Here is an 18,005-nt window from a genome sequence, read left to right on the forward strand (position 1 = left end):
AAGGGGAAAACGTTTAGCCCTTGAAAATTGTTTACGAGAAATATATTAACAACATAAGGCTAAATAAGCAGATAATTTGCTGAACCCATGCACACCATTAAACTACCATCGCTTACACAAGTACTTTCATCCTGAGTAGCGGTATAACTTAATACCACATGTCCAGAGCTCTGATGAATAGAAAATGTAAAATACTAAACGGTAGGTCACGAAACTAAACTTATTGCACCTAAGAATTACGACTTTTAAGAAAGGCTTCCAGCCAAACTTAGGTCCTTCGGAACCAAGAATCCATAATATTGTTGGTCGAGTTCACCTCTGACCTGATGTAAACAAATGATAAGAGACACTGGCTTTCTTTTTCACTTTTTAATAACAAGAGAAGCTTTCCAAATAAGTATTCTAGATCCAGTATTGTTTATCATTTATGTAAATGATATATACAGAACCATATAATTTGGGAGACCATGTTTAAGCGTTGATGGCCTCAAATTAGTAAGTGGTCTTAAGTGACAGTATGTTTCAGATTCAAAGTGATTTTGACAACCTGGCCTTCCGAAGAGAACTTCGGTGATTACCATTTAACCACTTCAAGTTCAGAATCATGTATTACGGAAGACATCTCCATAAATCGATACTTTAAACAAATAAATATAGAGTTCAACCACAAAACTCAGTGGATGATCTAAGTACAAATTACACCAGAAGTCTTAAATTTGCGGAACATGTCTCACTGACTATTTCTAAATGTAGAAGACCAATGGATCTCATCGAAAATTCCTTCGTAATCGAGGATGATCACAAAAGTATACGACCCTTCCTTGAATGCTGCTCATTTTTCTTCTCAAACATTGATACCATAGACAAGATATAAGTAGACGATATACAGAGAAGCCTTATTTGTCAGCTGCTAGGACGTGAGTCTACGTTCAACCTTAATGGCACCGTCGGCTAAGAAACAAACCGATATTTTTCTACAAAATAATATATGATCCATGACTCTGCCCACAAATAAAAAACGACTTATGTATACCGCCAACTGTAAGACACAAAAAAGCAGTGAGCTGCCAGATTTTACAGTACCACACAGATTACTGTAGAAAAGACTATCACTTCATACCTGCGACTGTGATACCATAATCACTATTACCACGATAATCCTGTTCTTAGACTTTAAAGTGTTTTGTACACAATCATGAGATTTACAATTATTTAGAATCTCTTCCGTTTATACACTTCTTGATTCATCCGCCTATATAATTGTGACTTGTCTTCCTTAACCTATTTAAATACATATGCACAGCAAGCACGTAAAATGTTACATTGAATATTCGAGTTTTAACGACATCATTCATATTTTAATATACCCAAATTTATCCCCTTGTTTTTATAACAGAGGTGTCTTGTGGCATGTCAGCTTAACCCACCAACCTATATTGAAACATTCTACATCATTTGTAACACTTCAGTCTTATCTGTAAAATCCAATGACTAACACGACACACCGTTATTTGAAAACACATTATTATCGTTCGTTTTCCGTCCATATAACAAACTTGATTGTCCTACTATTGCTTGATGTTTTTTCAATAACCTGTCTCCTAATTTATAATTTTACAACTCTATATGCTAGCATTTAACAGCATTTATTCGGCTACCTATTCTTAGGTACCATTACAAACGAAACCAGACATTTAACGGATTATCAGAAATTGTTGAGAATTTCATCCGTTTTACTAGTTTTCTAGTGCACTTGTTCCAACCAAAGTTTGACATTGGTTCCTTCATACTTTTGGACTTTTGAGTGTTATCTTGCTTCACATGGTAGAGATTTCCGCTCAGGAAACCCAAACATTGAAGATTTTTCATAAAAACTGCTATCCTAATTATTATTAGACCTATACATTGAGTGATATTTCGGACTTTACGAATGAAATTTCTATTTTAGACTTGTAGTATTTATTTTCTTATAACTTAACTGGAAGTTATGAGTTTATCAATCAACTATCATTCAACGACGGACCAGACTAGAGATTTTCGACTGACTAGGCTCTCCGAAGTACTAATGATATTCAAGTCAAAATCTTATAATTTTACTCATAGACCAACATCACAGTTGTATAGTGTATCAAGTGAATATGTAACTTCTAGTGCAGAAGTTGATCTGCTAACCTTATATATAAGAGAGAATTTATCCAGACTGGGCTTGAAAAACACGGCCTAGACTAATTCACTGTATTAACGTGTAAGGATCAATACAAAAACGGATAAAAAGTTGCTGGCCAAATATATAGTTATGGTTGCACCGAATTTTGGTCACATCATTTATGTATACATAAGTCCTAATTCTTAGTTCCGATCTCTGTCTATATCTTAAGTTCTATAACGGAGATCCTAAGCTATTCATTTATACTTACTGCCTTCTGAATAGCTTGATAGAATATGACAAGGTAGTTTAAAGACTCACAAGTCCGCTCTTATACTGCATATAACCAGTGCTTGTAGCTGTTCGTTTTTCTATTCGTGTAAAACATTACTGATCCAGGAGGCTCTGGTTACCCTGACTGAGATTAGCTAAACTACTGTTAATATAATATTCTAAGTTCTAACAGTCCTATAGTCCATTGAAAAGAACATGGGAAAAATGAATAAATCAAACTAACAATCGCTAATGTGATTTTTTACAACGAAGCGCGTGCAAAGAATACAACACTTACAGCTAATAGTTTTATGTACTCTGTTTATATAAAGTATTTTGAAAGTGTTTAGTTCGCAGAGTTCGGCGGTAATCATGAAATTGGATGAGGTTAGAATTTTTTTCATTAACGTACCCTAGTTGCCAATCTATGCTGAGTGTCCCGACAGTAAGACGTATGTTCTTGAGAGATTAGAGCCAAACCCAGTTACAAATACTGTTATGAACTCTGTTAGTCCTATAAGGACAGAAGCTCAAGAACTATTTACGTACTCGATGGTAATGTTCGTTCCAGATTTTAATTTACTGATCTTCAGAAACACGCATTAAAGTACCAATCAAGCATTAGAAATCTCACCACATGTACGTCATTCATGTTACATATTTTCGGAATTAGCTATAACCAAAGTAATAAGGGATGAACCGGTTGTATTAGCTCGTCTAGGATTCGTTGTTAGTTGTAGTTTGGGAGGCTGGGTTCTTGGATATAAAAGTGAGTTCAGTTGTGTTTTCAAACTAATCTTTACAGGCCGTTCTTTTCGCAAGTTGGTTTACGCATCCATATGTGGTTCTGTTGCAACCGTTGTTTCCTTCCCCAGTGGCTCTGTATCTAACCTTAAGTACGCCTTTGATTTTGGGTCGAACAAGCTCTCTGAGATCGCAAAAAGATTCAGTGTAAGTTCATTGCATCTTTTGTCATCATCGTTTAATATTTCAGTCGTAGGAGTTATGAGCATGCACACATTTTGGTTATCCGTGAGATTATAAACCTACTTTGCTGTGTAACTACATTTTAGCCTAATCAGTCATAATCTTGCAATTAGACGTTTTTTCCTCAAGTTCATGGGTTCAGATATTTGTTCATACGGGTAGTTGAACCGCTTGTTAATGGTTTAAATTATGGTTAGCCTACGTCATATATATATACATATATAATCTTGGTCACATTACTTTATCGCCACGTAATATTTGTATCGCCGCATAACATACTAGCCATAATAGTCGAGGCAGAGAACTGGACAAATATTTTGGATTGCCATGTCTGAAACGACGCCACCGACGTGTACTGTCAGCAATCGGACATAAGTCCCTAGGGTCGTCGAAAATCGGTCGGTTTTGGTCCTTATGTAGCTGTATTAACTAGTATTCTGACCAATAAGTTACTGTAGTTATTGTCAGGGTAGTGATACTCCCCGAACTTTTATCGTGAGGTAGGTTTTAAATCCAAGTCTCATTGGAAAATCATTTTCCAGCCCAGTTAGTTGACATTATAGCCATCACAACTCGGGATTTATTAGTTTCCTTATTAGTATCAACTTCCTCATGAAGTAAAGCAACTTGAGAACATTCCTGTTTCTATATTAAATGTAAGTATTATGGTAGACGTTACTAATGTTTAGTTTATAGCATCTAGTTTTTATTGTGTTAGACACCGAAGCAAATGGAGACTGTATGTGGGGCATACCGATGTACATCGAAAATATCTCTAAATTAACACTACAACTACAGAAAAACTAAAGCAGTTTTTACTACTTAGCTTAATAGTCGAGCAAGTCTAAAGCTTTCTGTTTCAATACTCCTTAGCGATATTCAAACTAATGGGTTCAAATGTCAACCTAATACATTTTTGTACTTTCATGCTATTTTACATTTTAGAACTAACATCTTCGTTTTTCACAGTAAGCCGAAAAAATACAATGATCTGTAATTTGTCAATGCAATCGCCAGACGATAGTTAACCATTATAAGCAATTAGGATTCAAAATTAGCTGTGTAAACTGAACCGTTTTACAATCGTATGTCTATTGCAAATACTATTTGATGTAGTGTATGATCAAGTAAGAAGAGTTACTAAAAACCAAGTTAGATAACTAAGAAACATTTACAAACAATTTTTAAACTACTGAGTATTACTTTAGAATAGTTGTTTTTATAGTTATCCATGTTTCAACAATAGGATCTTTGTGTTCAGATCTAGGTTTACATGATGTACAAATATAAGTGGATGTAAAATCGGTTGTTACGGACTATGTAAATAGGATATTCTAGCGACGTAACGGCAGAACTTATGGCTATTGAGGTTGCTGGAGGTTGGTATGTGCTGTGGGAAAGTATATAATTTGGCAAAAAATAAGTAGACTCCATTTTTAGTAGTCTACATAAAGCTTGTAAAGTCATAATTCGTAATAAATGCAAAGATAACTATTCGCATGCTAATTTACTATCAAAGGAAGATAAAGCAATCCCAAATGCTTGTAGGGCACACATAGGATACGTATAGTCCATTGTGAAGACGTCCTCAGAGATACGTCCAAATTGCATAAGTATGTATTCATCTAAAAAAGATAACACAAAACAATTTGTTGTCAGTATATGTACTTGGACAGTCCAAGTTGATGACATCTGAATTAAGTTGGTAGAAATCAAGCAGTTTGGTGACAAAAGTTACGTAAAATCTGTCACGGCCGTTACCATGTCGCAATATGATACATACTAAAACGTTTGTATCATGAATTCTCAAAATAATAAGAATTAGAAATCTAGAGCTAAAGGATCGTCGTCAGATAATCGTTTGAGTAGTTGTATTACAATTCTTGTAAACAAATTATCAGTGATGCTGTTAACGGAAAACGAGACCATGAAGGTGAGAATACCAAAACTTGTCCAGTTTCTTTTGTTACAAGCTTGACGAGAAATAACTTTCGATAGTGCAAACAGTGGTAGTGCCAGCCACTAACATACCTATAGATCTAATGGTGTCCATTCGTATACCAAATTTAACATATCCACCCATGGTTAACGCGCAACATTCATTTCAAAATAATTCAAGTTCTCAATTGTAAAATAAACGTGGGACCTGGTACGTATGTACATCGGTCCAAGTTACCACACCTCATTAACACGGAGATGAAGTTGTCAAGTCGAATCTCAGGATAGTGTTAGTAACAGTAACATTAGTAACCGAACAATCAGGAACTGAAGGAAATATAAATTAGTGAAATAGAAAAGTTGTACGGAATCCAAAAGCTTAGAATTGAAGGAAGACAAAGAATGGATGCACGTGTGCCACTGCTAACGGTTTCCAGCTAGATCACTCCAAGTCTGTAACTACTAGTTACGACAATCGGGCGGACGCCAACCAGGTAGTCTATACAACCGTCCAGTCGTCGATGATTTTATGGATTGATGTCATGCTTTCAGTTGGTCCACTTCTAGCTCCCCTCCGGTCTACTCTCACACCACACATCTCCCGTCGAGGTAGGCTGTGGTCGGGCTTACGTCACACATCTCAACCACCTGTTTCAGATTTGCTACCCCATCAATCGACTCACCATCCTAATCTAGTACCGTGTTTCTAGCCAAAGCATTGCTTAGTCAGTGGTCACGAAATACAAGAGGAATGCTTCGAAAACACCTACGATCGAATACTAGTGGTCTAAGAACATCTTTTATTCTTAATGGTCATTATTATGTTATAGAACTATTGCAGAGCAGATACTAGTTAATATGTAATGCGTTGTTTGAATAAACGACGTTTTCAAAGTTCGAAACCCATGACCCTCGGCTGCAGCTCGAATGCAATCGAAACAGAAAACAAACCTGTAGATAACCTATAAACTTTGATGGAGAGGTGATATTCCAGCTTCAGTGTTGATCGGTAGAATTTGGGTTTAAGACTAGCAAACAAATTTTGACAACACCCCCACCGCGAGAAGGCAATGAAAAGGACTTCCCTGACAGTGGCTATATAAGAAAATTTCGAGAGGGAAAGCTGACTCTCCTCACCCCCGGCCATACTGAAAGTGCGTCAAGCTTAATAGACATGAATATGATTATCGACATGTAAGTTCGGTTAGTTATTCCTCAAGACACCATTTAGTCCCGCCGACTGACTTTCTATAGTAGCGTCTGTCCCCTACGGTTCTTCAGCAGTCGGGTCACCTCAGCTAAATTAGATATTGTTGTCACCTACGGTCAGTCATTCAACTTTGTCAGAAATATGTTAGAATCATTGTAGTCCAACTTAAGTGTGATTACGTGCTAGTATTATTAACAGTGTATTTTCATGTGAAAATCCTACAATATGAAAATCAATAATGTAAGGATATTTTTTGATTTCCTACAGTCGTGTTATATGTTAGAGATATTGCTTCTGAACTTTGACATATGGGGTTGGATGATCATGTATGCCCTCAAAAAGTTACTCGTACGATGGAACCAACGAATCCCTTCACGACTTCGTTGGTGGCATGATTGAACCAAGAAAGTTTTTGAAATACGACTGACACGAAAGGCTTTTCTAGAAATGTGATTGGAATCTTACCGTCACTTCTGTGTACGATTTGGAAGTTCTTCACCGAAGCTTGCGTGACGCGACCATGAAAATTGAGCACGTATGATTGGGTCTCTGAAAATGTATAAGCGAAGAAGAATGAGTCTATGTATTAGTAAATATTAACCAACCTGGCAGTGGGGTCTTTTAAGATCAATTGGTAATCAACACAATGCATACGTTGAACTGAATGCGTAAACAGCGGCTACAGGTATCATCTGGGATAAACTAACATGTTTCAACTCGGTGAACAAAGTCACTGTAATCATAGCTTCGTAAATAAGATTCTTAGTCAAACAGCTCAAGTGAATAACCTTAACGAAATTTCGAAAGGGGACAAATATTCCACCTTAACCGAATGTTAGAAAGGCTTTATAATTGAATATAAATTCATTATCAATTAAGAAAATATGAGTCGGTAACTAAATTTAATGTTAACAAAAAGAATAATCGTGGCTTGTTAGTAATGAAATAGATACAAAAACTAGTCAGGAAAATGTCGTACAAACAATGGACACGAAGACTAGCTTCATTCTTCTAAATTCTTATGGCTAACAGTATGTTAGGAGCGAAATTGTAAGAAATAAAACATGGGATAGCACTTGCTAGATAACCTTGAGTGTTAAGCATCTACCCCAGTTTAATGACACAGCATGCGAGGATAGGGTTCCTTAGTGTTCGTTACCATTCTCCGCCCGACCGTCATGCGTGATGTTTAGAGGTGCGATGGATAAACTTGTACAGTTTCGTTGACTCATTTTTGAACTACAATGTAAGGATCAGAGGCTACTTAGGTAGACAGTTATTTCACCTTAGTTTCTGTTATAGGTGTAGGTTTTGTTAGAAATTCCGACAAACGGTAGATTTCTGCTCAAGAGGTCACGTATAGTATTTAGGACGCTCTCGAAGTTGTTTTACAAACAGATCCTGCTCTTCGCTGTTGCACTTATCTATAAAGTACTGATATGGTGGAAATCACTTGGAGCTCCAGTGTTTTTTTCAGACAACTGCAAAACTTGGTGACCGGATTCTTTGTATATCCGACCGTTTCAAAAAGACGAATGCCATTATGTTGTTGGTACTCTTAGTACTGTTGCTTAATATGAGCATCTAAGTCAATCCAAAAAGGTGGACGCATCGTGTTTGATGGATCATCAGTTAATCCCTAAAACAATCCAGAAGCTACTGTAAAGAATATGTTACTTTTTATGGAAGTTAATAGGAACAACGTACTAAAGACAGTATACTATATATAAACAGGAGAGTAAATAAGGACTAGATGGGCTACAGTCCAAATTACAATGTACATAGCTGCTCAATGGGCAGCAATGATGAAATGACCTCTTCATAAAGGTAATTTATCACAGGAATAAATGGATACCACAGTCACTCAAAACCGTAAAATAGGATATAGACATCACCCATCAATATAAATACTGTGTGGCTTCGGAAAACCGATATCGGAATACGAAATAGTTCCTTTGGAAAAACTATTGTGATCTTAAAACCCTGAATATTAATAATCAGCGTATCATATCGTTATAAAAACTGTAGAACAACTTATTCCTCACTAAAAGATGAAGTCCTTAGATAACAGTGAACCTGCGTATGTATCTTATGTTGCTTTCAGCAAAGCATCAGAGAGGGTCCCACAGTCCATGTTTCTATTGATACGTTGGAAACTACAAATTTCTGGAGATCCACTCATAAATCAAGGAGTAACAATCAGCTCTTAAATCTCCTGTAAACTGACGCATATCAGACCCCCACAGAGCATAATATTGATTTCAATAACTCTTGACTGTAAGTCAGTCAGCTACAAGGTAGGACCAGGCACATATGTACATCGGTCAATTTTAGTAACTTATTCTGCATACAAATATGCTACCTAGTATGTTCATAACTTTAATATAACTATACAAATGACGATGAACAAGTATTTAGAGATTATCTTGTTATTGTTTATTATCTAGCTACGATTGTTTACCAAGAAGATTCGAACAATTAAAAAAGTTGGAGAAACATTTCAGTCGTTAGTTCTCACAATTACTTGAAACTTGCATAAGAATTCGATAGGTAGGACTGCTTTTTGCTTACAGTTAGAGATCCTAGAACAATATAGTCGTCAAGAAGGACATTCACAAAGACATGAAAATTTGTTCCACATGCTTATATATCCCATGACAACAGTTTAAAGGATCGATTATCTAGTTGGCCAATAAAGTTTGGCATTTCAAACCACATAAAAGGTTTTTAGTTCTGATGAGATAAACAACGTGCAGATTTTTTTCCACTAACTTTTTTACGAAAACACGTGAAGGAATAATAAATAAAGCAAATCCATGGTAGAAGAACATATCCGGTCCTAACACGTACAGGAAATATAACTTTCTAAATCGAATTACTTACAAACAGCTAAAGTTTTATAGTCTTAGCTAAGTAAGTGCAACTTTTATCCAACAGACATACTTTCTGCAAAGACGAGAAAAGGGAAGCGCAAGTTTGTTAGTGGTTTAACGGAGATTAACGATTCATCAAAGAATTGGTCAACTGAAATTTTGAACCATCAGTGGGAAATAAGTGAATTTGGATGGTGCAAATGAAGTTCCAATCCATTTAGACGACTGACTACCACAAAACCCAGATCATAACGTTCTACTGACATCCCTTTGATATGCAAGTGAGATCCGGGAGTAGTAGTAGTCATCCAAGAAATCAACATACTTTTGTATAGGACTTTCGAGGGTAAACAGTCCTTACACAAATTATAGCAATCTGAAATGAAAAAGGTATTATGGATGTCAGTTCTGACCCATTCGAACCTTTCTCATGTACACTAAGATATAAAATACCCCCTGAACTGGTAAGAGAAATCGTGCATTTCCGTTACTTCTATCTGAAATCATACGAACTTGAACCGATCACGAAAGAATTTCAATCTTACCTGAATGACAAACAATACAATCAATAGATATATCGAAAACGACGAATAAAGACACATGTCATGAAAATGCTCTGAGTGTGAACATTAGATTTCGGTTAGCATTCTACAACATCATGACGATAGTCAATCAATTCTGACAGACTGGAAATACTTTGACGTGTAAGCCATTTGAAAAGATGCTGTAGAACATTACTATTACGTTCAACATATTTAGTGATGCCTTACTGTACCCAATTTCCGGACTCCAATAGCTAACACTTTTATGCCAGCTGTGAAAATACCTTTTGGATAAACAGGTTCGCAAAGTTTGGGGTCTTTGTTTTTCAATCACTAATTTCCTGAGTGATATCTTTTGCTATATACAAATAAATACTGACAGATATATTTGAGGTGGTCAACGACTCATTGAATTTCATCTCACGTATACAATAGACTGAAATACACCAGTTAACAGCGTTTATCACAACATTACACTACTACTATATTATGACAGAGAATTCATAAATAAGTTTTATAAACATTATTCATAAAGTACAACATTATATCTCAGGAATGCCCAATCGTACAGTCGTTCTTATGATTACAGACGACAGTTTGTTTTTGCTTGGATCACGATTAATTTTCAACAAGGAATTAAATGTTTAGTATTTTCGGCCAGTAAACGATAAACAAGAAATATGCTCCGTTTTTTGGACAATACCGTTTTGAAGGATGAATCAATATACATGTTGCCTTACCTTCATTCCAAACAGGATTCTTGTTTTGTAGTTGTAGAACGTTCTGCATATCTTTTCTCCGCCATGAGTCGATTAGCCAGGTAGTATCCTAAATGAACAAGGAATATTTGCTAATTAAAGATGCCAGTGTTATTGTTAATTTGAAAATCACGCTTGATGAATCAACGGAGATGTTTATAAAAAGGAACTAAACTGAAGCATGAACTACTTTAGGAATAAGTGCGTACAATGCAGCGTAGAATTACAGTTCTCATTACTAAATTTTGATTATTGAACAAAATAGGCATAGATCGATTACGTTATACCTTTCAAATAACTGAATAAGAATACGTCTATGCATGAGTAAGTATAAATTCAGAGATAATAATCTAGAACTTCAATATAAGTATTTATAAACGAGATGTGACTAGACAATTATTATATTCATGTAAAGAGAAAAATCAACAATACATAGTAATATCGAGCACCAGCGACGACGAATGTCTCGTTGCTATAACATACTAGCCGACTGTGGTTAAAAAAGTGGCACTAACCACCATTTAAATATAAATGAGTGAGTTCAGCTCTACAGGAAATTGACGACACCAGATTACGAATTGAAAGAGTTAACTCTGGAATGGTTATTCCAATAAGACCGACATTTCGCATGCTAATAGTGTCATTTTTAAACATAACAACCTGCACAAAACTTTATTATCACAAAAATATTATTTCGATATTGAGTTTTAAAAAATAGTATATTGACTAAGGACATACATTTCCAGGACATGAAAAATGCTGACAAGTAGCACTTAAGCGCGGCAAAATAATAGTCATTCTCCTTGGTCCTTTGAAACCCAGTACGTTTGTATCCTGAGAAAAACGAGTAAAGGTACAATATCAAGAAAATCACTTCCAGGATTGTGGAATGAAAGCTGGTTTATTGATAGTAGACTCTATGTTTAATCGGACAAAAAGTTATTATTATTAAAGACTTTTTAGACAATGTCGCACTTAATATTTGAAAAACAGTCATTTTAACCTTAACGTTTTAGCTAATAAAATGTTTCTTCATTCATACACATTCGTAAAACTTACACAATTAAATAACCAGTTACTTATTATTGGCAGAAGTATTACCTATAACATCCTGGTATTTTACGAAATTCACATGTTAAAGCTGCTTTATGGAGTGTAGATATAATGTTCACTGTATCTTTTTATCTGAATGGGGATACAGAAGTGTTCATCTATGTTAAGCTCAAAAAAGGTTTTTAGTACAATTTTGCTAATCATGTTTTGAACATTTGCTTCAAGGTCATGTTTTCGTTATCATCCGTTATATTTGTGACAAGCTTACTAAAGCAGTTTGAGGTATACAATGAGAACTTGACTCAATGTATTTCCGCTCAATTTACCAAACTTTCTCGTCCACAGAGCGGCAAGAAATCGACAACACAAAAAACACGGAATATAACAGGAATGAGACAAATGAAATCAATCAAAATTCATTATCTATGTTCCCCACCCATATGTTTGGAGAAATTCGCATAATCTATCCTGAAACCTCCATCACTTGACATGGCTGCTTCCAACAGTCAACGGATTTATGGATTAATCCCACTTTTCTGTTTGGTAGGTCCTAAGCATCTATAGACCTACTCCTCTGCTGGTCACTATTGCTCATCAAAAACCAGTTTCTAGGATTCGTGACGTAATGAGGTCTACAGGTACTGATAATAAAACTTACGTATATGATTGCAGCAAGCTCTAGCATATTGTGTGTCTTAGTAGTTGTCGTTATCGAACCAGAATCATTTACCTTGTCCCCTGAATTTAAGGATTTACTATCTCGTGATTTTGATTCACAGCCGTACACAGTAAAATGAGTACCCAGAAAGTTGGAGCGCAGTTTCCCGGCAAAACTAATTGCATCACGAGATAAATTAGTGGCATCACAAGAAATCACATAGTTACTCGTTGTTGATCGCTTGCGACGCCTAGCTGCAAGTAAGAAGAACTTACAGTCTTCTTTTTCAAGATGAAGATAATATGATGGAAAAATTCCACGATCGACACCTCGTTTGTCTCGTGTAATACGACAACGTATGGTCACACCCTTTAAAGTCAAAAAATTAATTGGAAATTAAGATACAAGCATTTTCTGAATTACAAACGATAAAATGTTATTTCGAGAATCCTGAAATGAATCAAAAATTTCTTATCTACACTCAAGACAAGTGGTTGTTGTGCCATTGTAGCTTCTAAAGTACTGTAGTGAACAGAACACGGGTGGGGACAATTGAATGTATTTAACACAAAATTACAGGACTTGTTAATAAAATCTAACAATCATAAAGTAAATGCTTAATTTGCAAAATGTCCACCAATTGTCTCAAAACGACTCATACTTCATTGTTCTTGCATTTTGTTTCCACTCTTTACTGTTCGATCCTCTTGTCTCTGCTGCCAGATCTTCTGTTCACGACTAGCATCATATACTACTTATGTCAATATAAGTGGCACACACCACAGTACTACAGATAATCAAAATGGACTGGTGCGGTTATTGAGAATTATCATTTATTTTTTAGAACTTGAAGATTTCTGGAGAATCAGATACGATAGTATCTTTTGGGACTGAAATTATTAGCATGAGAATTTGAACAGGTTTTGCTCATCAAAATAAATCTGTATTACTGATCATGAGCTATGTACAGAGAAAAATAGAACGGACTCCAAACACAAGTCATGGTATTCATAATACATCAATTAAATTGTAAGAAATGGTAGTGAAAGTTCAATTTAAAAGAATTTGAAGCAATGTTATTGGATTTTCTTACGATTGACTGAAGATCTAGCAGCTCAGAAGTAACAGTTCATCATTTCACAAAATAGTATGATATGGAGTTACCACATGTGTATATGTTAACGTTGTAATAACTAGTATGTGGTGAACGATTACCCTTGTCAAATATTAGGGTAATATAAGTCAACTTTTAAGTGTTGTTTTATTTTAACTGATTTCAATTAACTAACCAATTTTCCCAATGATAAAATTCTGGAAGCCAAAGTGAAGCGTACATAATAGAGGTGGGCATACGTTTTTGTGAAGTGATTCAATGATTACAGGTAGAGCAACAGGCGGGGGCGACATACAGAATGCTAGTATATTTTCAATTAATAAACTGAAGTACATCAACCATTAAAAAGACTAACATTTAATTACACAATTATCAGCGTTAACAGTATCGCATTATCAACAAAATGAGTATGAATATGTAGTTTTTTACTGGTCCATTGTATTCAGGAAATATTTTGTTTGAGACAGCAAAATAAGTCATTCGGATAAAATGTTTCAAGATTTTAGTAAAAAGTGTCACGTTCAAATTATCTCATACTTAGCAGCTTTCACGGATAATCTCGTACACCGCTATTTTCCCACCTCTGGTCCATAATTATAAATGAAAACAGAAAAGCCATATGGTAAGTCCGATTTAAGCGAGGCTGACCTACAATCAGTAAGCCTATCATATATTTAGCTAAATCCAATACCCATGTGTCAATTCTAGGATCAATTTATCTAAATACATCTGAGTTGTCTCGTATCTAGTCAGTAATATGGCTTTCTACAGAGTACTGCCTTTTCTCTTCCTTTCCAGTTTAGGACAAGTAGGTGTATGGGCTATATACAGTAGCTAAGTTAAATGATTGAACATAACAATTGCAATTTGGAAATAATTGGATAATTGACAATATAAAATAGTTCTGTTACATTTACCTGAGGAGCAGGTTTCATGATGAATTCTTCCAAGTTCCTAGTTGGATCTAAAAGTAAGGACTGAGTTGCCTCACCATACTTTAAGTCTTCACACTCCTGAGTAGCGTTTGTCTAAATACGTGAAACATTATACACCCATTTTTATCAATGTACTCAAAAATCGACTACACGTTAAGGAAGCAATGAATTAAAGCAAAAATGCAAACTTGGGATATTGGTAAGGTGTCATAATTATCGAAATTCTTTTTTGTCTTCATTTTTACAATAGGCCACAAAATATTATAAAATAGGCTGAATTCGTTTAGTATGAAATGATTAGTATACCGGATTGAAACCAAAGTATTTTGAATAAAAATAAAGTTAATTTGGCACAAAACATGGGTAAACCAAAACTTTATACTTTTCTATATGAATGAGAATGAGAACAAACTTAACAGTTATCTATAAACTATACATTAAGAATTTCCCTAAAAAGTTTAATTTCATATTTTAATGGTTTCTAGTAAACGACTAAAAACAGGGTGGTACCAATGACAACATAATTAGTTACTTTGAGGTACTAACGATTCGAATATCAAAAACGTAAACTGTATCGTTAGTCGATTCAGTTTTTAAAATACAGAGGATACACGAAACATATGCTAGGTGAGGTTTTGCGAACAGTTCGATGGACTTCTATTGTTATGCAAGTCAGATTGGTGAGGCAATACATTATCGGTGAAGCATGAGTTTAAAATGGAAAGTTATCTCAGTGACGAAAACATCTTAATACATGGTGTGACGTATCAGTGGCAACAGCTCCTCAATGAATCAATTATTTGAAAAATAACCCTAATTATTTTGATTTTGTATCGAATTAACTGTCGCCTTTTGTTGTCATTAAGAAGTGTGAGAATTTTTCATATGAACTTAATGCAATAATAGCCTTTGAGATTTTAGTAGGTCAACATGAAGTATTTTATGAGTCGGAATTTCCTTATTTCACATCATATTGTACACAGGTTGTCTGGAGACTCATTAGAAAACTACAACAACTAGATGACAGTGAAATAATTATACTCTCATTTGTGAACTATATCTTACGGAGGGTAGTGAAATAGTTTGAGCAGAGTTCCTATTTTGAAAATGTTACCTTGTTTGAAGAAGAATCCCAAGATCTCCTAACATTAGGTTTTCCAGAGTGATCCAATATTTGGGTTAAAATTGCTTTCTGGCAGAGGTTTTCCGATAAGTCTAAAGAATTCTCAAGGGTCGTTAAGACTTGTTCGACATTCGACTTATTCCCTTTAATGGCATTGCTAACGTATTGCATAGTTGTCAAAGAACCACTAAGTGAAGATGTATTCGACCGATTCACGAGAACAGCTAGTGGGGCATGGACTTTTCGGCCATTACGAAAATTCTGATAACTACGCTCCCCATCCAAAGTCTGCAAAATATAGTTGAGGTGACTTAATAAATTCCATCAAAAACTAACTTTACAGTATGCGGATAATTTATATGCTTTACCAATCATTTTACTGTGAGAAGGAAAGCCCTAATTACCTTCAGTACTGATTCATCTAGGGATTCAGCGTTAACACATAAGATAATTTATTTGTGAAGAATTCTTAGTATGAGGAAACAAAAGTGGAGATGGGAAAATTATAAACTTTGATTCAGTGAACAACATCAGATACTTCGCCAAAATTAACAACTTCGTATTAAAGCTATTACCGGAAACCACATTGGTGGCTATTTAAGGATGATAAGTAATATTTTGAATCGTCATGTGCAAAGTAGGCTTTTAATTGAACGGGCCTCTTATAAATGGAAAGGGGGAACTATGGAACACATTGTTGTGTGTTTCAGGATATATATCTATAATGCATGTATTCTGAACAACTGATTTATGGAATTTTAATAATATCCTAACCCATCCAACGCATTAAATGCGAACTTGCACAGTGTGAGTTTTAAGCCTGAGTACATCGTTAGCTTTATGCTGTTCTCGCTGATAGTTCGGGACAGAATTTTCAGGTGAACAAATCAGTGTCACTGTATATCTAATGTGAGTTATGTTAGTAGCGTTCTCGGTGTAAGTAGAAAATACAACAGTTTCCATTACCATTGTTATCGCACAAAGCACCAATCAGCTTCATAAATATTTTGTTTCAAATAGAAAAATTCAAATACTCATGTTACATTATAAACTCAAAACTGGTATGTGATATATAGGACTAACCTTCTCAACAGGATTCGCATTATCACCAGTATCCGAGTTTTCGCTGTTGTATTTGGTAAAATTCGTGACTCCGCTATAACTATCCTTATGAAGATGACTATTGGGATTGTCAGATATCTTCACTACTTGTTTCTGAGTCATAAAACCAGAGTGAGACTCCGCAATTTCATTTTCGCCATCACTATCCTCTACAAAATTCAGGTACGATATACCGATAAAGACTTCAGTACTAATAGTGAAGATCGAACGAACACAAAAAGCCTGCGATCTGGCATACGTATATTATGTACTTAAAAAGAACGCAGAGTGAACAGCTACTTAAAGTGAAATTCCAGATCATTTATGATCATTTTAAATTTTACACTAGAACTAGAATCTAAATGATAACCAATAGGCTGGTGATAAGATTACCGACACATAACTTTTATACTTTTCATCATTAAAGAATAATTTTCAACACTAGCTTTTCGTAACAGCACTTCGTGAACATAATTAGCGTACATGAAGATACGCTCGTTCGAAACAATCCTTAATAAATGTCTGAAAAACATTAATCAATCTGATCATTTTACTGATAATCAACTAAATAACGCACACCTTTGTGAACCTCTTTGATACACTTTAGTTGGTCATGATTTGTGCATCAGGTCTACATTCTAGCTTTTTCATAGTACAAGAAGGTACCATGCCATATTGTGGTAAGCTGTAGACGTGGAATTCTCATGAAAGTTGATCTCGACAATGGAATTATTTTCAGAGACTTTTACCCGAATATATGTAACGTGAAAACTTGCACTGACATAATATAGGTGTTGTGTATTTTGGATTATTCTGTACACATCAAAACACTTTCATTAATATATTTGTGGCTAAAGTCGTATTTTGACTAGATTGATATCATCTTCAGGGAATGAATATACATATGGTAAACTAAAACAAAATCATTTAACTTGTCAATACTCAAATCGCTAAAATATATAATTAAATAACATATTAGCAATGTAGAGGCTATAAACCACCTAAAATCAATAAGCTATCATGGATCTATCCCAGCCAGAAGCACCAATCAAAAAAATTAAGCCAGAAATGTATAAAGTATAGAGTAGTTGAGTGATTATTTTTCATGTGTAGAAACCTAAACTGCTACAAGAGAGCCCTTCGATTAGTAGAAATAAATTATGTGTGTACCAAGGAAGTGTTCGGAAATTATCCGGATGATGCAGTAACACTTCATCATATCGCCTAATGGTAGCTGAATAACGCTCAAATACTCAGTCAGTAACAACGCAGAACTTCGTACGTACGTACATCA

At 35.1% G+C, this 18,005-nt stretch overlaps 1 protein-coding gene across 1 annotated transcript in view; it reads right to left on the bottom strand.

Annotated features, from left to right (window-relative positions):
* Positions 1 to 3,235: 3,235 nt before the first annotated feature.
* The window catches only part of MS3_00003108 (uncharacterized protein), a 29,329-nt gene continuing 14,559 nt past the window's right edge, over positions 3,236 to 18,005 (bottom strand). The window contains exons 4-10 of the mRNA XM_051210809.1: positions 16,694 to 16,881; positions 14,470 to 14,580; positions 12,439 to 12,807; positions 11,466 to 11,561; positions 10,710 to 10,797; positions 7,020 to 7,103; positions 3,236 to 5,031 (exon numbers count right to left, since the gene is read on the bottom strand). Coding sequence (XP_051070830.1) covers positions 4,898 to 5,031; positions 7,020 to 7,103; positions 10,710 to 10,797; positions 11,466 to 11,561; positions 12,439 to 12,807; positions 14,470 to 14,580; positions 16,694 to 16,881 — 1,070 coding nt within the window. The 3' untranslated portion in view covers positions 3,236 to 4,897. The remainder of the gene's footprint in view (positions 5,032 to 7,019; positions 7,104 to 10,709; positions 10,798 to 11,465; positions 11,562 to 12,438; positions 12,808 to 14,469; positions 14,581 to 16,693; positions 16,882 to 18,005) is intronic.

This window comes from Schistosoma haematobium, chromosome ZW (assembly GCF_000699445.3).
Source record: "Schistosoma haematobium chromosome ZW, whole genome shotgun sequence".
In the NCBI taxonomy this organism is placed as follows: domain Eukaryota; kingdom Metazoa; phylum Platyhelminthes; class Trematoda; order Strigeidida; family Schistosomatidae; genus Schistosoma; species Schistosoma haematobium.